The sequence below is a fragment of the Ursus maritimus genome, unplaced genomic scaffold (genome assembly GCF_017311325.1).
Source record: "Ursus maritimus isolate PB19 unplaced genomic scaffold, ASM1731132v1 scaffold_6, whole genome shotgun sequence".
NCBI lineage: Eukaryota > Metazoa > Chordata > Mammalia > Carnivora > Ursidae > Ursus > Ursus maritimus.
This window is the reverse complement of record NW_024426774.1, coordinates 58,390,037-58,414,300: the sequence shown is the minus strand read 5'-3', so window position 1 is coordinate 58,414,300 and position 24,264 is coordinate 58,390,037. Positions and strand designations below refer to the sequence as shown.

General features: G+C 36.2%; 1 protein-coding gene across 1 annotated transcript in view; it reads left to right on the top strand.

The window, feature by feature from the left end:
• PEX13 (peroxisomal biogenesis factor 13) overlaps nucleotides 1-18,968 on the top strand; it is a 28,802-nt gene extending 9,834 nt beyond the window's left edge. The window contains exons 2-4 of the mRNA XM_008699904.2: nucleotides 14,665-15,359; nucleotides 15,878-16,003; nucleotides 18,207-18,968. Of these exons, the coding sequence (XP_008698126.1) occupies nucleotides 14,665-15,359; nucleotides 15,878-16,003; nucleotides 18,207-18,505 (1,120 nt within the window). The 3' untranslated portion in view covers nucleotides 18,506-18,968. The remainder of the gene's footprint in view (nucleotides 1-14,664; nucleotides 15,360-15,877; nucleotides 16,004-18,206) is intronic.
• Nucleotides 18,969-24,264: the final 5,296 nt, after the last annotated feature.

The following is a 24,264-nucleotide window of genomic DNA, read 5'->3' as shown; positions in this document are numbered from 1 at the left end:
GGATTGCGGCCCGTTCTCTACTGATGTTCTGGCCACTTTAACTCTGTTTCTGTTGGTGCTGCTCAACCCTGCAGCGTCCCGGGATGTGCGCCCCACACCCGGCGTCCCAGCCCTCACTTCCAGGGCCGGTGCGTCTCTGTCCTTTGTGTTTCTAACGCCGCCAGCCGCCAGCCGCCCCGCGCACGCTCCGGAAGCTCCCGGTCTCAGTCTGGATCCAGTGAGCGCACCAGGATTCCGGTGTTCCGCGAGATGCCTGGTGGCGCGCGCACCCGGCTCACGGTCTCAGTCTGCTGTTTTGCGGGTGCCGTCTGCGAGCCCCACCCGCTCTCCTGTGCAAGTGGCTACCGCTCCCCGGCAACCGAACGCGGCGGCTCCCTCCCCCTTCCGTTTATCTTCCGATATCTGTGCACGGTTTCATGGCTCCCCGCTTCGTACCTCAATACTCAGCGCTGGAGATGTTCATTTGTAGAGATCCAGATGCGTCTTCCTGCGTCTCAGGTTGGTTCCGTGGTTGTTTAGGCTGGTCTGGTACCTATCCAGCTGGACTCGGGGACCGGCTGAAAAAGGTGTCTCCTACTCCTCCGCCATCTTAACTCCCTCCCTCCATGAGTAAATTTCTGGATGAATTGCTTAATTGTGATTATTTTGTAAAATACAATGTTGAATTCTGTTCTAGTATTTTAAGATCTTTGCATATGTATTTCTCGGTGAAATTAGCCTGTAATTTTCTTTCTTTGTACTATACTTTTTGACTTTATATCCGGGTTATATAGCTATAGAAATTAGCTATAGAAAAATATAGAAATTTTTCTATTGAGTCTAGTTTTTATTACTTTATATGTAGACTATTTTTTCCTTAGTAACCTTTAAGATTTTACCTTATACCTTGGTCCCCTGCAACTTTATTATGCTCTACTTAGGTATGAATATACAGACATGTATATTTTTTCGTTCTGCTCAGTAGCTACAGTGTTCATGCTCAGTACCTATAATGTTCACTCTAAGGAGTCAATCTTTCTTTAATTCAGGAAATTTTTCACTAATTATATCTTTATTGTTTAAGCACTATTCTTTCCCATCTCTTCTTCCGGGAGTCCTATTAAACATTGTATCAGGAATAGTTTCTGCTACAAGTAACAATATATGACTTACTCCACTTTGGACTATAAAAACATTTCTTGTTTAGTTAGCAGGAAGTCTAGAGAGTCTAAGGATCTTCTAACTCAGCATTGTCTTTAAGGGACCTACATTTTTCCGGGCTTCCATAAGCTTTCTGAGAGTTTGGGCCATGTCTGTCTTATTCTTGCTTCTTTGGAAGGAATCTCTTTTTTCCTCTGACGGCTTTAAAGATTTTTCTCTTTGTTTTTGATTTTCAGTGGTTATACTTTGTTGGGCCTCAGTGTGAATGGTTTTGTTTGTGTTATTTGGAGTGGGATTCTTAGACATACTTGAATCTGACTTGATGTCATTCATTAATTTCAGAAAAATCTCAGCCATTATCTCTTCAAATACTGTTTCTGCCCATATCTTTTTACCCCTTGACTCCAACTGCATATGTGCTGTTTATTTCACTGCACGGCCCATACTTTAAACTCTTTTCTGCATGTATTCTTTTGTTACTGATGCTTCCTTCTGGGTATATTCTTCCAAAATCTCTTCTGGTTCACTGGTATTTTTCTTTCAGAGTGTCTAATCTGTTATTGAACCAGTTATTAAATCATAGTTTCAGTTTAGAATATCCATTTGGTCCTGCTTTATAGTTTCTATTCTGTGCTGAAAAATATCAATCTTGTCTTTTTTCCTTGAATATTTTAGTCATAGTTGTTTCAAGTCTCTGACTAATAATTCTATTATCTGGACCCCTGTGGATCTCTTTGTATTATCTGATGTTGTTCTGGGTTGTTGGTTGGGTTTTGTTTGTTGTTGTTGTGGGTTTTTTTTGACATATAGTTTAGTGTTCATATAGGCCAAATTATTTTTTAATGAGAATTGGACATTATATAGATAATTTAAGACAATTTGAGGCCTAGGATGCTATCTTCCTCTTGAGAGTTTTACCTTTGACAGGCACCTTAGCCACTAGCAGTGTAGAATCATTTTAATCCAGTCAAGAATTGAGCCACTTTGAAGCTGTGGTTTTAGTTCCTGCCAGGGCTAGCTTATTTCTTGTATACCATTTCACCCTTATTTCTAGTATATGGCCCTTTAAGGTCCCATTCTGAAGTGTGTTGTTTTACATTGGCCCTCCTGTTTAGGGGTTCCGAACTCTAGTTTTTGTCTCCTTAGCACAGGGAACTGTTGAAAGCTCTGCACAACTTCTTGTCCTGTCAGCCATCTCTTTGAGATTGACCCTTGTCCCTTGAGAAATTGTCAAAATGGACTCTTGAGCTTTCTCTTTCTGCTGGATATTAACTTCTTAATTCCTCAATGCCTCACCCTTCCATGTTTTAAACAGGTAATGTTATATATTTTTAGCCTTTCTAGTTTTTTTTTATTGGGAGGATTAGTCTGATTACCTAAAATGCCATTACTTGAAGTGGAATTCCCCAAGTTCTGTATTTTCCACTGTGTTTCTTAGTGTACAACAACTAATTTTCTTCTTCCCTTATAGTTGCAAGACAATCCCTGTGGCTATGAGCATCATGTCTAAGATTCGTAATGGATTTTCTTCATATTTACATGTTTTTATCTCATTTCAATTTTTATTTCATAGATGTAATTGCATCATTGAGCTCTTTGACTATTTTATGTTTAGCTGTTATATAAAATTTGTTTTTCCTTGGGGCGCCTGAGTGGCACAGCGGTTAGGCGTCCGCCTTCGGCTCAGGGCGTGATCCCGGCGTTGTGGGATCGAGCCCCACGTCAGGCTCCTCTGCTATGAGCCTGCCTCTTCCTCTCCCACTCCCCCTGCTTGTGTTCCCTCGCTGGCTGTCTCTATCTCTATCAAATAAATAAATAAAATCTTTTAAAAAAAAAATTGTTTTTCCTTGAGTGAATTTTCATTCTTTTTTCAAATTGATATTCAATTCATTAATATATAGCATATTATTAGTTTCAGAGGTAGGGTTCAGTAATTCATCAGTCTTATATAACACCCAGTGCTCATTACATCCTGTGCCCTCCTTAAAGCTCATCACCCAGTTACTCCATCCCCCCACCCCCTGCCCTCCGGCAATCCTCAGTAGCTACAGTGTTCTGAGTCTCTAATGGTTTGTCTCCCTCTCTGATTTCGTCTTGTTTTATTTTTCCCTCCCTTCCTCTATGCTCCTCTGCTTCGTTTCTTAAATTCCACATATCAGTGAAATCATATAATTGGCTTTCTCTGGTTGACTTATCTTATTTAGGGTAAAACCCTCTAGTTCCATCCACATCATTGCAAGTGGCAAAATTTGATTTTCTTGATGGCTGAGTAATATTCCCACTGTGTATATATACAACATCTTCTTTATCCATTCATCTGTTGTTAGATATCTGAGCTCTTTCCATAGTTTGGCTACTCTGGACATTGCTGCTATTAACATTGAGGTGCAGGTGCCCCTTCAGATCACTACATTTGTATCTTTGGGGTAAATACGCAGTAGTGCAATTGCTGGGTCATAGGGTAGCTCTATTTTCAACTTTCTGAGGAACCTCCATACTGTTTTACAGAGTGGCTATACCAGCTTGCATTCCCACCAGCACTGTAAGAGGTTTCCCTTTCTCCACATCCTCACCAACATGTGTTGTTTCCTGACTTATCAATTTTAGCCATTCTGACTGGTGTGAGGTGATATCTCATTGTGGTTTTGATTTGTATTTCCCTGATGCTGAGTGATGTTGAGCATTTTTTTCACATCTCTGTTAGCCGTTTGTATGTCTTCAGAGAAATGTCTGTTCATGTCTTCTGCCCATTTCTTGACTGGATTATTTGTTCTTTGGGTGTTGCGTTTGATAAGTTCTTTATACATTTTGGATACTAACCCTTTATCTGATAACACATTTGCAGTTATCTTTTCCCATTCTGGAGGATGTCTTTTGGCTTTATCAACTGTTTCCTTTGCTGTACAAAAGGTTTTTATCTTGATGAAGTCCCAGTAGCTCATTTTTGCCTTTGTTTCTCTTGCCTTTGGAGCCATGTCTAGCAAGAAGTTGCTGGGACCAACGTCACAAAGGTTGCTGCCTGTGTTTTCCTCTAGGATTTTGATGGATTCCTATCGCACATTTAGGTCTTTCATCCATTTTGAATTTATTTTTGTGTAAGGTGTAAGAAAATGGTCCAGTTTTGGGGCACCTGGGTGGCTCAGCCGTTAAGTGTCTGCCTTCAGCTCAGGGAGTGATCCCGGAGTTCTGGAATCAAGCCCCACGTCGGTCTCTTCCACTGGGAGCCTGCTTCTTCCTCTCCCACTCCCCCTGCTTGTGTTCCTTCTCTCGCTGGCTGTCTCTCTCTCTGTGTCAAATAAATAAATAAAATCTTTAAAAAAAGAAAAGAAAGAAAATGGTTCAGTTTCATTCTTCTGCATGTGGCTGTCCCATTTTCCCAACACCATTTGTTGAAGAGACTGTCTTTTTTTCCATTGGATGGTCTTTCCTGCTTTGTTGAAGATTAGTTGACCGTAGAGTTGAGGGTCCATTTCTGGGTTCTCTATTCTATTCCATTGATCTGTGTGTCTATTTTTTTGCCAGTACTGTACTATCTTATTGATTACAGCTTTGTAATAGAGTTTGAAATCTGAAATCGTGATGCCTCCAGCTTTGGTTTTCTTTTTCAACATTCCTCTGGCTATTCAGGATCTTTTCTGGTTCCGTAGAAATTTTAGGATTATTTGTTCCAGCTGTGTGAAAAATGTTGATGGTATTTTGATAGCCATTGGATTGAATGTGTAGAAGCATGTTCTGGGAAGCATAGACATTTTAACAATATTTGTTCCTCCAATCCATGAGCATGGAACGTTTTGCCATTTCTTTGTGTCTCCCTCACTTTCTTTCTTGAGTGTTCTATAGTTTTCAGAGTACAGATCCTTCACGTCTTTGGCTAGGTTTATTCCTAGGTATCTTATGGTTTTTGGTATAATTGTAAATAGGATCAACTCCTTAATTTCTCTTCTATCTCATTGTTAGTGTATAGAAATGCAACTGATTTCTGTGCACTGATTTTATATCCTGCCACGTTGCTGATTTCCATATGAGTTCTAGCAATTTTGGGGTGGAGTCTTTTGGGTTTTCCACATAGAGGATCATGTCATCTGCGAAGAGTGAGAGTTTGACTTCTCTTTGCCTATTCGGATGCCTTTTATTTCTTTTTATTTTCTGATTGCTGAGGCTAGGACTTCTAGTACTGTGTTGAACAACAGCGGTGAGAGTGGACATCCCTGTCGTGTTCCTGACCTTAGGGAAAAAGCTCTCAGTTTTTCCTCATTGAGAATGATATTCGCTGTGGGCTTTTTATATATAGCTTTTATGATATTGGGGTATGTTCCCTCTATCCCTACACTGTGGAGAGTTTTAATCAAGAAAGGATGCTGTATTTTGTCACGTGCTTTTTCTGCATCTGTTGAGAGGATCATATGGTTCTTATCCTTTCTTTTATTAATGTGGTGTGTCACGTTGATTGATTTGCAGATGTTGAACCACCCCTGCAGCCCAGGAATAAATCCCACTTGGTGGGATATATTCATGGTGAATAATCCTTTTAATGTACTGTTGGATCCTATTGGCCAGTTCTTGGTGAGAATTTTTGCATCCATGCTCATTAGGGATATTGGTCTGTAATTCTTCTTTTTGGTGGGGTCTTTCTTTTTGTTTTTTATTGTTGTTTTTTGTTTTGTTTTTTTGAAGATTTTTAAAAATTTATTTATTGGACAGAGAGAGACACAGTGAGAGAGGGAACACCAGCAGGGGAAGTGGGAGAGGGAAAAGCAGGCTTCCTGCCAAGCAGGAAGCTGATGCGGGGCTCCATCCCAGGACCCTGGGATCATGACCTGAGTGGAAGGCAGACACTTAACGACTGAGCCACCCAGGTGCCCCTTTTTGGTGGGGTCTTTGTCAGGTTTTGGGATCAAGGTAATGCTGGCCTCATAGAACGAGTTTGGAAGTTTTCCTTCCATTTCTATTTTTTGAAACAGCTTCAGAAGAATAGGTATTAATTCTTCTTTAAATGTTTGGTAGAATTCCCTTGGGAAGCCATCCGGTCCTGGACTCTTGTTTATGGGAGATTTTTGATTACTGCTTCAATTTCCTTGCTGGATATGGGTCTGTTCAGGTTTTCTATTGCTGCCTGTTTCAGTTTTGGTAGTTTATACGTTTCTAGGAATGCATCCATTTCTTCCAGATTGCCTTACTTGTTGGGATATAGTTGCGCATAATATGTTCCTGTAATTTTTTGTCTTTCTTTGTGTTGGTTGTGATCTCTCCTCTTTCATTCATGATTTTATTTATTTGGGTCCTTTCTCTTTTCTTTTTGAATAGTCTGGCTAGGGGTTTATTGATCTTATTATTTCAGAGAACCGGTTCCTAGTTTCCTTGATCTGTTCCTGTTTTTTTGATTTCTGTATCATTGATTTCTGCTCTAATCTTTATTAATTCTCTTCTCTTGCTTGGTTAGGCTTCATTTGTGTTTCTTTCTCCAGCTCCTTTAGGGGTGGGTAAGGTTAGGTTGTATATTTGAGACTTTTCTTGTTTCTTGAGAAAGGCTTGTATTGCTATATACTTCCCTCTTAGGACCATCTTTGCTACATCCCAAAGGTTTTAAACAGTTGTGTTTTCATTTTCATTTGTTTCCATGAATTTTTAAAATTCTTCTTTAATTTCATGGTTGACCCATTCATTCTTTAAAAAGATGCTCTTTAACCTCCATGCATTTGTTTTCCTTCTGAATTGCCTCTTGTGACTCAGTTCAAGTTTTCAAGCATTGTGGTATGAAAATATGCGGGGAATAATTCCAGTCTTTTGGTACCAGTTGAGACCTGATTTGTGACCCAGTATGTAATCTATTGTGGAGAATGTTCCCTATGCACTTGAGAAGAATGTGTATTCTGTTGCTTTAGGATGGAACGCTCTGAATATATGAAGTCCATCTGGTCCAGTGTGTCATTCAAAGCCCTTGTTTCCTTGTTGATCTTCCTCTTAGATGATCTGTGCATTGCTGTGAGTGGGGTGTTAAAGTCCTCTACTATTATTGTATTATTATCAATATGTTTCTTTAATTTTGTTATTAATTGGTTTATATAATTGGCTGCTTCCGTGTTAGGGGCATAAATATTTATAATTGTTAGATCTTCTTGTTGGATAGATTCTTTAATTATAATATAGTGACTTTCTTCATTTCTTATTATAGTCTTTGGTTTAAAATCTGTTTTGTCTGATATAAGGATGGCTACCCCAGCTCTCTTTTGGTGTCCATTAGCATGATAAATGGCTCTCCACCCCCTCGCTTTTTTTTTTTTTTTTTTTTTTTTTTTTTTTACAATTTTACTTATTTATTTGAGAGAGTACGTGAGCAAGAAAGCACAAGCGGGGTAGCAGCAGAGGGAGAGTGAGAAGGGGACTGCCCATTGAGCAGGGAGCCTGACATGGGGCTCAATCCCAGGACCCTGAAATCATGACCTGAGCCAAAGGTAGCCACTGAGCCACCCAGGCACCCCCCCCCAACTTTCAGTCTGGAGGTGTCTCTGAATCTAAAATGAGTCTCTTATAGACAGCGTGTTGATGGGTCTTGCTTTTCTATTCAGTCTGATACCTGTGTCTTTTGATTGGGGCATTTAACTCATTTACATTCAGAGTAACTATTGAAAGATGTGAATTTAGTGCCATTGTATTACCTATAAAGTTACTTTCTGTATACTGTCTCTGTTCCTTTCTCGTCTGTGTTACTTTTGGGCTCTCTCTTCACTTAAAGGATCTCCTTTAATATTTCTTGCAAGCTGGTTTAGTGACCACAGATTTTTTTAGTTTCTGTTTGTCCTCTAAGCTCTTTATCTCTCCTTCTATTTTGAATGATAACTTTGCTGGATAAAGTATTCTTGGCTGCATATTTTTATTTTTCTCATTTAGCACCCTGAATATATCATGCCAGTCCTTTCTTGCCTGCCAGGTCTCTGTGGATAGATCTGCTGCCAGTCTTATGTTTCTACCTATGTTGAGGACCTCTTGTCCCAATCTGCTTTCAGGATTTTTCTTTTTGTCTCTGAAATTTGCAGACTTCGCCATTATTTGTCAAGGTGTTGACCTATTTTTATTGATTTTGAGGGGGGTTCTCTGTGCCTCCTGGACTCAAATGCCTGTTTCCTTCCCCAGATCGGGGAAGTTCTCAGCTATGATTTGCTCAAATATACTTTCTGCGCCTCTCTCTCTCTCTTTCTTTCCTCTTCCTCTGAGACCCCAATTCTTCTAATATTGTTTCACTTTATAGTATTGCTGATCTCTCAGATCCTCCCCTTGCGATCCAGTAGTTGTTTATCTCTTTTCCTCAGTTTCTTTATTCTCCATAATCTTATCTTCTGTATCACTGATTCTCTCCTGCCTTTATTCTAGCAGATAGAGCCTTCAGTTTTGATTGTATCTCAGTAATACCCTTTTTTATTTTGAGCAAATTACATTTTAGTTCTTTTATTTCTCCAGAAAGGGATTCTCTGGTGTCTTCTATGCTTTTTTTCAAAGCTAGTATCTTTATAATCATTATTCTGAATCGTAGCTCCGACTTCTTACTTACATCCATATTGATTAAGTCTCTGGCAGTCAGTACTGTCTCTTTTTTTCTGAGGTGAGTTTTTCCATCTTGTCATTTTGTCCAGAGAGGAATAGATAAGCAAGGGAACAGAATCCAGAAATATCAACCATGACCCCAGGAAAATATACACTAAACAAATCAGAAGAGATCAGAACCAAAAAAGGAAAAAAATATATAATCAAACAGATAGAACAGAATAATACACTAGGCCTTGGGTTTATTTTGGTCTGTTTGTTAGAAGAAATATATCCCAAAATTGTATAGAAAGAAAAACTTTATATATATACAAAAAATAATAATAAAATTGAATACCATGAAAGGAAGTAAAAAATGAAGGATGGATATATATATATATATATATATATATATATATATATACATACACATAATGGATATATATATATATAATGTAAATGTAAAAATGTAAATTAAAAAAGAATTTTAAAAAGAGCTGATAAAATAAACTATTTGAAAAGGAAAAAAAATTAAACTGAAAGACAAGAATTATGAGAAAAAAATCTTGAGTTCTATGTACTATTTTCTCCTAGTGCTGGAGATTTGCAGTTTTGTGTGATCAGTAGACTTGATATTACCGAATGTTCCTGCTGGTCTTCTGGGGGAGGAACCTGTTGCACTGATTATCAGGTGTCTTTGCCCCAGTGGAATTGCACCCCCCTTGCCAGGGGGCCAGGCTCAGTGTAAGCAGCTTCAGATTGCTCTAAGTGGCTTTTGTTCCCTGAAGGCTTTTGGTACCACTTTAGAGGATGACAAAGGCTGCACCCCTATCTCCAGCCCCAGAGCTGCCCCCCACTCTACGGTGATCCCTCACAGAAAAGCAGAAAAGCAGTTACTTTTGTCTCCCTGGCTTCCCTCCACACTGTATTCACACAGCCTGTGATCGAGTGTTTTTATCTCAGGCACATGACCCTGTTTGGAGTCTCTAAACTTTCCAGACTCCTGCAGTGTGCACCCACACCACTCCTCCCAGGGTAGGGAGGGGGCTGTCACTGGCATTCTGCTTTTTGCTGGGCCCCTGCTTGGATAGCAGTTGCCCGACAGTGCCATGGTTCATGGTTTATGGCAAACTGAACTGAAAGCCCTCTCATGGCCTTACTGTTTGCGGCTGGCATCCCTGCTCCGACCCTTGGGAACTCTGCTGTTTTCAGGCACCCCTGTTCTTTCTGTGACCCCGGGGATCCTGAGACCACACTGTACCCCCTAGGATTCCACCTGTTTCGGCACCTGAGCACCTTTTAAGGCAGGGACGTCCCCCACCAGAGCATGTTTCTAAAAGTTCCGATTTTATGGTCTGCTGTTATATCACTTTCCTGTAGCCGGTTTATGAAGGCTCCCTTCCCCCGCAGTTTATCTTCCAATATACCGCCTCAAATTCACTTCTCTGCACCTCCTGCCTTGCAAAAAGTGGTCACTTTTCTATTTGTAGAGTTGCAGCAATTCTTTTCCTAGATCTCTGGTTGAGTTCACAGGTATTCAGAATGATTTGATAGCTATCTAGCTGAATTCCATGGACCAGATGAAACTAGGGTCCCCTACTCCTCCACCATCTTCCCAAGAAGCTGACTTCTCATTCTTATTGTTAATTTTTATTAGTTTGGTTTCTTAGTGTTTTTATTTCTTCTTGTGTGTCTTCTTGATATGTTTGTTTTGAGTAGGTTCTGTTTCCTTTTTGAGTTTTTTAGTTGTTTCCTTTCTACATTTACCTCTCTCTGTCTAGTAGGTTTCCTGTTGCCTCTCACTGCTCCTTCAGCATCCACCCTCCCATGTAAGAGCCGAGTATAAAAATGGTGGCTTAGATTAAGGATATCAAAGATTAAGTCATTGAGTCAGTTGTTAATTTGTTTCATTTCCTGTGCTTGAGAGGTTAATCAGAGTCCTACCCTTCTTAGTTCTGTAACTTTCTAAAATTCTTAAACTATTGTCAGCAAATTTTATAATCTCTTTTTAGAAGCCAAGGTATTGAACCCACAGCCTCAAGCAATGCACTAGTTCCATTTGTTTTTGTTTTGTTTTGTTTTTAAAGAGAACCAGTGAGGTTTCTTTTTTTTCTTTTTCTTTTTTTAGATTTTTATTTATTTATTTATTTGACACAGAGAGAGAGAGAGAGAGCGCACAAGCAGGAGGAGTGGCAGGGAGAGGGAGAAGCAGGCTCCCCACTGAGCAGGGAGCCCTATGTGGTTCAATCCCAGGACCCTGGGTCATGACCTAACTGAAGGCAGACACTTAACCGACTGAGCCACCCAGGCACCCCTGGTTCAAGAATTTTTAAAAGACTAGAGAGTGAGAGAAAGAAAGCAAATACAGCAAAACAATAGCAGTTGTCGAATCTAGATGGAAGGAATGTGGGTATTAATTGTACTTTCAACTTTCTTTTGTTTGAAATTTTTCAAAATAAAAAGTTGGGTTGGTAGACTCTTGGCACATTCAGCACTGAATATACATCTTTTATTATTCTAAGTCATAGGCCTATTTAGTTGTTCTTATTTTGCTGGTTGTAACAGAAAGCCAGACTGTATGTGGACACTGAATATACTTGCATATGCCAGAAATAGATAGCATTCAAACCAGAGAAGAGTAAGAGGAAAACTTTCTTTTTTTTCTTATCAAGTCTTTACATTTAATTATAATTTTTAAACTAACATATTCATTGAAATTTATAAAAACAATAGAAGGATATATAAAGAAAAAATAATCTGTATTAATTGTGATATATGTGTTTTAAATATTCACTAAAGAGAGACTTCATAGTGTTTGTATCAGTACCTATTATATGCTAAGCACTATAGTAGGTGATGGAGAAACAAGGATAACTCCTATACCTGTGAGGAGCTCACATTGTAGAAGAGGCAGACATGTATAGGAATGTAAGATACTATATAATGATGGACAAAGAATTGTGGGAAGGACTTCTGATGATGGCAGAAGTAATTTAGGAAAAAAACCCTATTGAAGACAAATAGAAATTCTAAGCAGAATATAAAAACATCTGCTTAAAAACATCTGTTTGGGGGCGCCTGGGTAGCTCAGTCGTTAAGCGTCTGCCTTCGGCTCACGGTGTGATCCCGGCGTTCTGGGTTCGAGCCCGCATCAGGCTCCTCCACTGGTAGCCTGCTTCTTCCTCTTCCTCTTCCTCTCCCACTCCCCCTGCTTGTGTTCCCTCTCTCGCTGGCTGTCTCTCTCTGTGTGTCAAATAAATAAATAAAATCTTTAAAAATAAAAATAAAAACATCTGTTTGAATGCATTCTAGAACAAATAAGAAGATAAAGTTTTATGGAGCTCAGATCTAGAGAAAGATGGAAATCCACAAAGGTGAGAGTGGATTTCCGTAGAAGCTGCTGCTGATTCCAAAAGAAGCAGTTTGGATGATGAGAAGCTAGTTGAAGAGCACTTTTGACAGGCTCTTGGAGCATGACAGACTCTTGGACTCAGAGTCGAGTGGTCTGGAGGTGCTGATAAATTACCCACACCTTGTGTTATGACCCTGAAAAGATACATCTATGAGTGTTTAAAAGAACCAAACAGGCCCTTAACAATATAAGCCCAGCTTCAAATCATCTCAGTTCCTGAAATTAGATTAAGGATATCATGGATTGATAATAGCCTTAGCAGCCTGCTTGAAGTAAACTGGAGGATAGTTAAGAAACCAGTATCCAGAATGAAATACATCTGGGGGAAGAGAGCATCATCCAGGGTCTCAAATTATTGCTACAGTTCTTCATGTATGTCTGATGCATAAGCAAAACCAAATAGCAGGACCCAGAAAGACATTAGATAACATAAATGGATACTAAGTAAAACAACAGATGAAAAAACAGATTCATAGGGACTCCAGAAAAATGCAGTTACCAAAGAGACTTTAAGTTAACATTATTTAATATGTTGAAGGCAATAGAAGAGAACATAAGGAATTTTGGTAGATATTTGGAAACTATTAAAAGGAAAAGGAATATCTAGAACAAAAAATACAATAACCAAAATTAAGAACTCTTTGGGTTTAACCACAGATTAGACATTGCTAGAGTGAATTAGTGACTTAGAGCAGTGTTCTAAGTGTGTCCTGTAACTATGGAGAGTACGGACTGGCCGTTGTTTTTCAAACTGTGTAATAGCAGTCCACAAAATAATGAAACTTCAGCCAGGATGTAAAACAATGTTGACACTGAGCACACTATTTAGTTTGATAGGTATTAAGAATTCATTGATTTAGGGGCGCCTGGGTGGCTCAGTAGTTAGGTGTCTGCCTTTGGCTCAGGGCATGATTCTGGGGTCCTGGGATTGAGCCCTGCATCGGGCTCCCTGCTCCACTGGGAAGCCTGCTTCTTCCTCTCCCACTCCCCCTGGTTGTGTTCCCTCTCTCGCTGGCTGTCTCTCTGTCAAATAAATAAAATCTAAAAAAAAAAAAAAAAAAGAATTCATTGGTTTACATTATGGTACAAGATACTTATTTTGGTGGTGGATTGGCCCTTGAATAGCAGTGACCTGAAGGATAGGAAGAAAATATCTAACATATTTTTGTACAAAGAGACAAAAGTACAGAAAATAGAGAAAGGAAGGGAAGAAATTTAGGGGTTGAAGCAAGGTATAATTTACAAATAGAGAAGATGAATAGTCCTATAGCAGTGCTTCTCAAAATATTTGTGCTTATAGCCAATACTTTTATAAAATACAGAAAAAACATAGCAATATCAGATTACTTAAACAGTGAAATTTGTTGTACTTTACTCATTATAGATCTGTACATATGACTCATAAATTAGCGCTGGTCCACAGACCTTATTTTAAGTAGATGATACTAAAGAAATTGAATTCATAAATAAAATAATAATCTTGATAGATGCCAAGAAATCATTTGATAAGATTCAGTGTTCATTCATGCTAAAAACTCTTAGCAAATAGAAATGGAAAAGGATCTACTAAATTTACAGCAACCCTGCAGCAAACATAATAATCAATGGTGACATGTTGAGAACTTTCCCTTTGAGATCAGGAATGAGACAACGATCCCTGTTATCACTTCTATTCAAGATTGTACAGCATGTCCGAAGTATATTAGCTTAATAATCAGAGCTGTAAGAATTGAAAAAGAAGAAATAAACCTAACATTATTCACATACAGTATGACTGCAAATCCTTAAGGTTTTTGAAAATGCAATAGAATCAAAAACAAGATTGCTGGATACAAGGACTATATTTTTTTAAAATCTAATATTTTTACATAACAGTATCAAAGTGAAATTCTAGAAGACACCATTTACAATAGCATCAAAAAATATCAAGTATATGTGAATAAATTTAGAGAAAACCTGCCACATGGAAACTATAAAACACTGTGGAGACTCAATAAAGTTATTTTTAAAAACCATTAATGAGAAAAATCTTTAAAAGACCTAATAAATGTGAGTTGAAACTCTCACTATTGTAAAGATGTGGTTTATGTCAAATTAACCTTCAGATTCAGTATAATCCCAAACAATCTCAATTGGGTTTTTGGGGGGAGAGGGTATGGAACTTCAAACTCTGATACTAAAATGTGGAATGTGGAAATTCCAAGGGTCAAGTAGCCAAAACACTCTTGAAGTTGAAGAACATTGTAGGAGGACTTGTTTTATTGGATACTAAGACCTATTTTAAAACTACAGTAATAAAGATAGTGCCATTTAGGTGCAAGGATAGATAGATATGTAGTTGTACCTAACTCTGAGAAAATAAAGATACTTCTAATAATGCCAGCATAAGTAAACGAGAAAATATCAGAGTTTAGTCAGCTATTTTGCTTATTCATTTTAAGACTGAGATTCTAAGCATGTGGATATTAGAGACTAATTCTTATCTTCAATAGATCTGTTGTTAACACTAGATATGTAAGAGGTGTTTAATAGTTACTTTTAATTGAATTTATTATGTGCTTAAGTTACTATTTTGAATCTTTATTTGGTTTTAGATCTGCTGATTTGGGTCCTACTTTATTAACAAGACCTGGACAACCAACACTTACCAGAGTGCCCCCACCTATTCTTCCAAGGCCATCACAGCAGACAGGAAGCAGCAGTGTGAATACTTTCAGACCTGCTTACAGTTCATTTTCTTCAGGATATGGTGCCTATGGAAATTCATTTTATGGAAGCTATAGCCCTTATAGTTATGGATATAATGGGTTGGGCTATAACCGCCTCCGTGTAGATGATCTGCCACCTAGTAGATTTGTTCAGCAAGCTGAAGAAAGCAGCAGAGGTGCATTTCAGTCCATTGAAAGTATTGTGCATGCATTTGCCTCCGTCAGTATGATGATGGATGCTACCTTTTCAGCTGTCTATAACAGTTTCAGGGCTGTATTGGATGTAGCAAATCACTTTTCCCGATTAAAAATACATTTCACAAAGGTTTTTTCAGCTTTTGCATTAGTTAGGACTATTAGGTATCTTTACAGACGATTGCAGTGGATGATAGGCTTAAGAAGGGGCTCTGAGAATGAGGACCTGTGGGCAGAAAGTGAAGGAACTGTGGCTTGCCTTGGTGCTGAGGACAGAGCAGCTAACTCAGCAAAATCTTGGCCAATATTCTTGTTCTTTGCTGTTATCCTTGGTGGTCCTTACCTCATCTGGAAACTGCTGTCTACCCATAATGATGAAGTAACAGGTAAGAGTGAGAGAATGGGTTCAAAAACCATATAACAATCTCAAATTTCAAGAATAGATTTGTTAAATTAACATTCTTCATATTCATTTGTATATATTATTTTGATCCAGTTATATTTTCAGTTAACAACTTGAAAACTGGAAAATGAATATGTAGCAAAAACAGGCTTATTGATTTATTTATGGTTTGTTTAATATAACAGTACACATTGCTTAACTACTGTCTACAAGGTACTGAACTTGATGCTGTAGAGGATACAAAGATACATAGGACATAATTCCCTTATCTTTCTAAAACTTACTGGCAGGGAAGTGAATAAAACAATACGCAGGTAATTGTAATTTTGAGCTTGAAGAAAAAGAAAGTTCGTAATAGATATCCTAGTGAACATATTGTTGGATTTTATATGGTGTTAATTACATATTTATCTTGGGCAAATAAATTTATGCAGTTTATAAACCATAGCCAGTGAACTGTAAACCCTAATCCTTAATCTTAATTCTTAATTTGGTTTGTAGACAATACGAACTGGGCAAGTGGTGAGGATGACCATGTTGTTGCTAGAGCAGAATATGATTTTGCTGCCGTATCTGAAGAAGAAATTTCTTTCCGTGCTGGCGATATGCTAAACTTAGCTCTCAAAGGTAATAAAATGAATTTTTTGAATTTGTAAATGGAGTATTAAAAACTTCAACAAAGGATCGTGGTCATTGTTAACTCAGAAGTAGTTGCTAGGATTTCTCTTTTGTGTCAATTTAGAACTTCCAAATCTGGAGGTGTGGGGGAGAAATGCCCAGCAGGGTTGTTCCAGTAATACTTCACTGAGATGAGGAAAGATTTTGTTTATATAATCTCTTCTAAACTCAAAACTTGAATTCTAAACTCTGTTAATCCCCACACAAAAACATGAAGTAAGCACTGCGTGTAATAAATCTAACAACCCAAAGAAATTATCCAGTGTCATGTAAGTATCCCTGTCAGTCTTTGCTCAGACTGGTATTGCTTTTTTATTTGAATAGTGTTTACTTTAGAAAATCCAATATGAATATTGTAGGAATTACTGTCATGAAGTATTAAAGAACCTCAGCAAAAAATGTATACATATCTCAGGTTTATTTTTGGACCAGGTCACGAATAGTTTTTAATGGCTCCAGGCAAAATGGCCTTTTCCCTTTAGCTTTCCCGAGTAATCATGATCAGAATTTTTAATGGATTTGGGGGGGAAGAAAGATTTTTGTTTGTTTGTGGGGATTCAGGTTTGCTAGGAAAAGTAACATTTTGTTGGTAAAGATGCTAGTGACAACAGCTGTCTTTTATAGTGCGAGGCACTGTAGTTTACATCTTGCATTTAACCCTTATAATAATGTTACGATATGGGTACTGTTATTATACTGTCCCTATTTTACTTACGAGAAAACTAAGACTCAGAATGACTAAATTGTCCAGGATCACAAAGCTAAGATGTAATGGAGTTCGACTATGAACCTAGGTTTGTCCTACTTCAGAACCTACACTTGTAACCACTTTGGTGGTTTCTCATGTAATCTATTAATGGAAACTTGAGCCTTTAATTAGTTTTAGTCATTCCTATATAGGGGGAAAAATACCTTCAGTGTTCACATTATTTGTTTATTGTATAAATAATTGAAAAATTGGATCAAATTTGCTAAATCTCTGCCTCATCCCTCATACACAAAAGCTAAGCTTCTAAGTATTATATTCATATTTTTCTTCTAGTGAAAATAGCACTTTCAAATAATTAAGTTTTTTTAATCTAAATAAAATATAAGAAAGGTCAAGTGTGGTTTCTTTCAATTACATTATAATATTTCAGGAGAATTTTATATCTCAAATTATTCTCCCACTAATGATGACTCTTTAGCTTTGCTTCTTTGCTTTTCTCCATTGCTCACATAAAGCACAGTTGAGCATTTAGAACAAGATCATCACAGACATGGTTGATTTTAAGTGTTTTATTTCTTTTCTGTATTGTAGAGTATTAAACATACAAATGTCATATTGTGCCTGAATTACAGTGTTGAACTAAAATTGAAAATTAAACAGCTTTTTAAAGATACAGGCTATCTTGAACATACCAAAATACAAAATTGAATATATTAAATAAATCTTTCCTTCTTTAAGCTGAGAGTATTGCCTTACCTTTTTTGTCATGTGGCTAGAGATAACTGAGGTCTTTGTTTTTGCCCATCTTGGATTAAAATCAGCAGCATTCACTTTCTTGAATTGTTCATCATAAGGGCACTTGACTGGCTTGGTTAAGCATCCGACTCTTGATATCAGCTCAGGTCTTGGTCTCAGGGTCATGAGTTCAAGCCCCACATTAGGCTCCATGCTAACAAGAAGACTACTTAAAAAAAAAAAAAGAATTGTTCATCACAATCACATAGAATGAATTGTATATTTTGGCCAAAAGTATATAAAGTAATTTGGCTTGTATAAATGTATATGTTTTCTATACTTGCTCCTAACTTCTACTGAGAAGGAACGAGAAGTTCATTTCTTAAATTTCAATTTAAAATATGAAAAACACTGATGTTAGTTTTAGCTTTTGGGAGAACCAAATCTCCTTACTTTATGAATGGACCAACCGATATAAACTTCATGTTTTTCAAGGTTGAAAATATATTTACTAAGTATAAAATAAAAAGTATAAATTATAAGAAGGGACCTTAGAACTGTTAAGCCTACTCATCATTTGATTTTGAATATATATACTGTTTATATATTTTAGTATGTAAGTATAGATTTTACTTAATATTTTATTATCCATATTTTGTTGGACTCCAAAGTGTGTTATAATTACAAGGATGTCTTTTCTTCCATCAGAACAACAACCCAAAGTGCGTGGTTGGCTTCTGGCTAGTCTTGATGGTCAAACAACAGGACTTATACCTGCTAATTATGTCAAAATTCTTGGTAAAAGAAGAGGTAGAAAAGCAGTGGAATCCAGCAAAATTTCCAAGCAGCAACAATCTTTTACCAACACAACACTAACTAAAGGAGCCACGGCTGGTGATTCTTTGGATGAACAGGAAGCTGCCTTTGAATCTGTTTTTGTTGAAACTAGTAAGGTTCCAGTTGCACCTGATTCCACTGGGAAAGGTGGAGATAAACAAGATCTTTGATATCTTTCATGTTTGCCTGCAATTGAACTATACTTTTTAAAAATTACTTCTTACAAAGAAATTAATCTACAATCCAATGAACACATTTGTTAATGGCTATTCCAGGTGTTTTGCTGCTAGAAATTATTAAAGTTGTACACTAGTTTGTTGGTCTAGTGACCTGGTTACATTTTACAAGTTATTGGACCATGAAGATATTTGTTTCACCTAGATTTTAAGATTATGGAGACTGCTATCATTTTCATCTTATTTAAAATCCTATGTTTTATTGAAAATAAGATTGATGAACTATAGAATACACTGCTGCAGTAGGGGTCTTTAATTTAATGCTTTTTAAAGTTAGAGCTTAATTGATTTGGAATCCTCAGAAATTGAGTGATAACATATAAATATGAGAACAGGCAAAGTCTACTTTTTTTTTTCAATTTTAAACTGAATAATAAAAATTTTCTGATCTGTGTTATATCCAGTCTTGGGTTTGCTTTGACAGTAATATGTTTTTACCTACCAACAATTGATACTGTTACCTTTTATTGTATTTTTAAAAATTTATCTTGTAAAGGTCACTAGGGGTATTCTGAAGGAGATGGTTCTAGAGTGATATTTAGCCCTTATAGTTTCTCCTGCTAGTAAAAAGGCAAAAATTTATCTTTCTTACAGATTATTTCCATTTCTTCTGAGGATCACAGAACTTTTTATCCCTTTACAATATGACTAGTTTTCATCCTGGATAAATCAGAATGTATGAAAGATTTACTTTCTTTTTCTCCAGCCAAGACTCAAATCCTTTGAGTTTGCATATAACAATATAATCAGTAATGATTTAAATCTTCTCATGGATTCTCTGCTTTCCCCTAGTATGATTACTTTTTAAATTCCATATTCAGGTTCTTCTGTAAACATTGAAAACGTGTCACATTGGATACACATTTCTTTTAGGTTTAGTTTTTACTACTGAGACTATAAATAAAATGCTGAATTGACATTTAGCGTATGACAACATATGACTTGTTTTGTGTTTAATAATGATTTTAAAGGCAGTTAAATTTCATTACACTGAGTATTTCCTCACAAAATTGGAAAATCCATATACTTGCTGTGACCATACTACAAAATAATAATATCAGGAATACAGGTACACAAGAATACATTTACAGATATTTTTCAAACCTGGAATTATTTGATAAAGATTGAGTATTTTCATCTTCTTATAGACTTAAGTTCATCAAATAAGTAATTCTAGAACAGTTCACACAAAAGCATATAAGAACCAAATATATACTCAGCATAGAATTTTATTAAAAGGCTTTTTGGGAACCTCTCTTTTGAAATGACAGTATAAGTAACATATAATTTAAAATACAAATATTGACTCTGTGCAGAAAAAAAACTGTATGATAGTAAAATTTATTTATCTTAGGCCTAATTTTTAACACCCAGATATTATTTAGTCTTCAAGTTGAGATAAAGTTTCTTGTATATTATTTTACATTTGTGTTCTACAATTAGAGGTTCTGCTTTTTTTGTTGTGAGAGTAATTTATGGAAATTTGTCCTTGAAACAATTTTTGATAAAACAGATTATTAAATTTGGTGTTAGACATCTAAATTGATTGCTAGAAGTGAAGTGGGGGTGAAATGTTGAGTCAGCACTATTTAAGTTAGAAAAGGTGAATCTCTAGGATAGAAAGTGTGACTCCTATTAAAGGTGCATAAGGAGAAGAGTATAACACAGAATGAATGACAGAAACAATTTCACTTTTCTTTGGGTGTTTGTTTTTCAGCTAAGTATACTAAATTGCAGTATACATTATCTGACTGTTAACTATTTGTGTCTGAAAATGCCTTTTCTGTTAGAATTCTGGGAAAGGAATTTAGAATAAGAGAAATTTTATAGCCTTTTTTATCATGACAGTTTTGGTATAATTTTTTAGATGAGATTAAATGTAATGTTCACAGCTCTAATATTGTTATTTTTAGGAATTCATTTAAGTACTACTTCACAGAAATTACTAACTGAAACCAAAACGTGTTCAATTAAATAGAACAATAAATCACAAGTTACAGTAAGAAAACAGGTTTCATGTAAATTTTTTTTCCAGTTGTATTTTATCAGTTTAGAAAGGAAAAGGTAAGAGGAGTATAAATTTTCATGTTTAACATTTATTTGGGTACTTGATTTAGTCTGTCATGTCGTAATTATACATTTACTTGAATACAGCTATCCTTTATCTTATGCTTTAATAGAAAAAATAGAAATTGTTTTTCAGTTAAAATTTCCTTTTTAATAGGTTGTGAAGTTACTTTTAATGGACAAATAAAAATATATTAAACTTGGTTGACTTTTTTTGAAGATAAACTGTTAACTCTTTTTCAGGATTGGAATTAATATAAAAAGTGTCTTTTTCTTCATATCATGTATATTAAATACTGCAGACCAATTTGTTCTATTTCCTTGTGATTTAAAGAAAAATATCAGATTTACATTTACATGAAAATTACCTACAGGGTTATAAATAAAAACAAGACCACAAATCTAGGTTTTGGGAAATCAAGATGTTAGTCTGAATACCACTATGAACTTACTATACGATTTAACTCACATTATTTTTTAGTTTCCTCATTGACAACATTGGGGATAGCTGCTACATCTGCCTCACAAGAGAGTGCTCTTAAAAAATGTAAAGCAAAATCAAAAGTACGATTTTACAGCAAGTATATATGTTTTGTAAATTTTTCTGTGTATATCGAAACTCCTTACATCCTGTTAAAATGTGACAAAGGATTTATATCCATCTAGAATTTCAGAATTACATATACTTAATCAAAAAATTTTAAAAAATCAAAATTCACTTGTACTTATAACTTTGCCCAAAATGTAATTTAAAATTATTTTGCTGAATATGAGAATGGCCTAACTTAGAAAAACAGATTGGAATATTTATTCAACACAAGAAATTTTGTTTTTTTCAGCATTGCCTTGAAATGTTCTTTCATATTAGTTTTTTATTTAGCTTATCTTATTTGGGAGAATGAACTGTTTCTTTTAAACTCAGCAAATGTATAAATCCTGTGGAATACTTACCATATGTCCCATGAATAGTTTTTCACATTTAAAGAAATAGTGTTTAAACATCATTAACAGTGTTTCTGCTCATGTAAAATAAGTGTTTTGGTTTGTAAGGATCTCAGGTGTTCAGAATTGAGTCATTAGCCATACTCTTCATTTATGACATCCATGTCATTGGTCTAGAAAGGCTACACTTTTGTTCTGTTTTATTTCACCTTACTAGCTTTTATTCCTCTCCTGCCTGCAAATCCATACTCCTTATTCCCTACTATATTTAATGTTTATCTTTACAAGCCATTTTCCAAATTTTTGATATATTTCCTTGAAAAAATATATATTTTATCTGTTTTCTATATAAATGATACTCATTTTGCTCCTAACTTTCATAAAATATTAGGTTTTAAGACCTATTCATGTTACCTTATATAACATGCTCCTGACTGGTGCATATTATTGTGCTGCATTAACATACCATAGTTGATCTTTTCCTCTAGTCATAGATACTTAAGTTGTTCCAGCTGTTCCACCTTCTACAAACTTGTACGTGTCTTCCTGTGAACCTGCCCTGTAGTTTCTATGGGATATATGTCCTAGAGTAGAATGGCTTGGGTTCGGGGTTGATGCATATTTAATTTCAGGTAAGTAAGGCTGAATTTTTCTCAGGAATGGTTGTACCACTCTACACTTGGACCAGCAAGGCATGAGGGTTTCATTTTATCTGCATCTTCAGCAGCACTTGACATTTTCTGATTTTTGTTAATATGATATGTGTGAAACTGTGTTTTGTCTTAATCTGCATTGTCTGATTACTAATGAGGCTAGGCATATGCTTTTAGTCATTCTCGTTTTCCATCCTGTGAAAAATACTTGTAATTTGCCCTTTTTTCTATTAGGTTTTTATCTTTCCTGCTAATTGTGTAGTAAAAAATTTTTTATGTATTTTAGACATGATACTCTCTTGTGAGGTGCCGATGTTGTAAATAAGTTTTGTCATTTGTTAATTCTTGTCTTTGGCGTCCTTCATGGAATAGAAATCTTTAATTTTCCCAGTTGTGGTTTTTGGGTCTTGTTCTTCTATCAGTTTTATAGTTTCACCATTTACATTTAGGTCTTTAATTTAATTGGAATTCATTTTTGGATACGGTATGTGGTATGAATCCAACTTTCTCTCCAGCTAGTCATTAAAGAAAAAGGGTTAACAAAACCCCTTTTCTCCATGTATGGGAAAATGATCTTGGTTTTACCTTCTCCTTAGCACAATTTCCTTGGAAATCTGTTGAGTTAGGATAAATATGGAATGCAAGCTGCTTACTCAGCAACATGTTTGGTTGTACAAAGAAAAAGTACAGGTTTTAAGACTTCGCTGAGTAAGGTAGGACTGGTAACTGAGCTTTTGCTCATTGCAGAGACCTGGAACCTACTGTTAGGGATTTTTACAAGACAGTGGTTCCTGTGGCACATGAGGCTTACCTAAGTAGAATGCCTTCCTCTACATGATATGTTTACTGTGGTATATCTTCTGCCAAGCTAAGCGACCTTGGTACCAAGTTATATCTTTTTGGGTCTTGTGAGTGTGAATATCTTTTGGGCATGCAGAATAGGATTGTAGTCCGTTTTTCTAACCATCTCCCTAATAGTACATATTTTCCCCATTTTATTACATACCAAGTTCCCGTAAACATGCAATTTTGAGGATCTCTGTTCTATTGACATATGTATCAGTTCCTTTCCCAGTACAACAGTCCCGATTAATGTTACTTTGTAATATGTCCTAATATTTGATAGGTGAATCTGTTTTGTCACACTTTGTGAAAATTAGCTATTTGTGGATTTTTATTCTTCTATTTAAGTTGTAATATCAGTTTATCAAATTCCCTTTTTAAAAAAAAACAGATTTTTATTGGAATTACATTGAATTTATAGGTTATTTGGAATTGACATATTTATAAGGTCAAATCATCTCATTTATGAACATAATTTCAGTCTCTATTCAGGACATTATGTGTATGTGTGTTTGTTGATATTTTGTTTGTCTCTGTTGTGTTGGCTAGTTCCTAGGCACTTTATAAATTTTGTGGCCATTGAAAATGGTGTCTTCTTATATCTGGTACAGAGAAATATATTGAACTTGGTGTGTTCTTGTATTTGCAGTTTCAATGAAGGCATATTATTTCTAGTATTGGTTCTCTTGGGTTGTCTATGTAAATGCAAATAATGACAGTCTTATCTCTTCCTTTGCAATCCTTGTACTTCTCATTCTCTTTGTTTTGGCTAGGTTGCCAGTCTGTATTTGACAGTGGTTGTGGTAGGAGGCATTTTTGTTTTTTTCTGCCTGAGAGTCTAAATTTGCTCTATTAAATGTGTGTTTGCTGTGAGTTTAATGCTAGTTAATCTTTTATCAAAAGTTCCCTTTGGGGCACCTGGGTGGCTCAGTCGGTTAAGTGTCTGCTTTCGGCTTAGGTCATGATCTCAGGGTCCTGGGATGGAGCCCCACGTTGGGCTCTCTGCTCCGTGAGGAGCCTGCTTCTCTCTCTGTGTGTGTGCTCTCTCTCTCAAAGTCTTTTTTTAAAAAGTTCCCTTTTAATGCTAATTTAAATCTACATTTGATTTGATTTAAATCTACATTGTCTTGATTTTTCACCTTTAGTAATAGTATGATGAAGAACATTGATTTTCTGATATCAAACCGT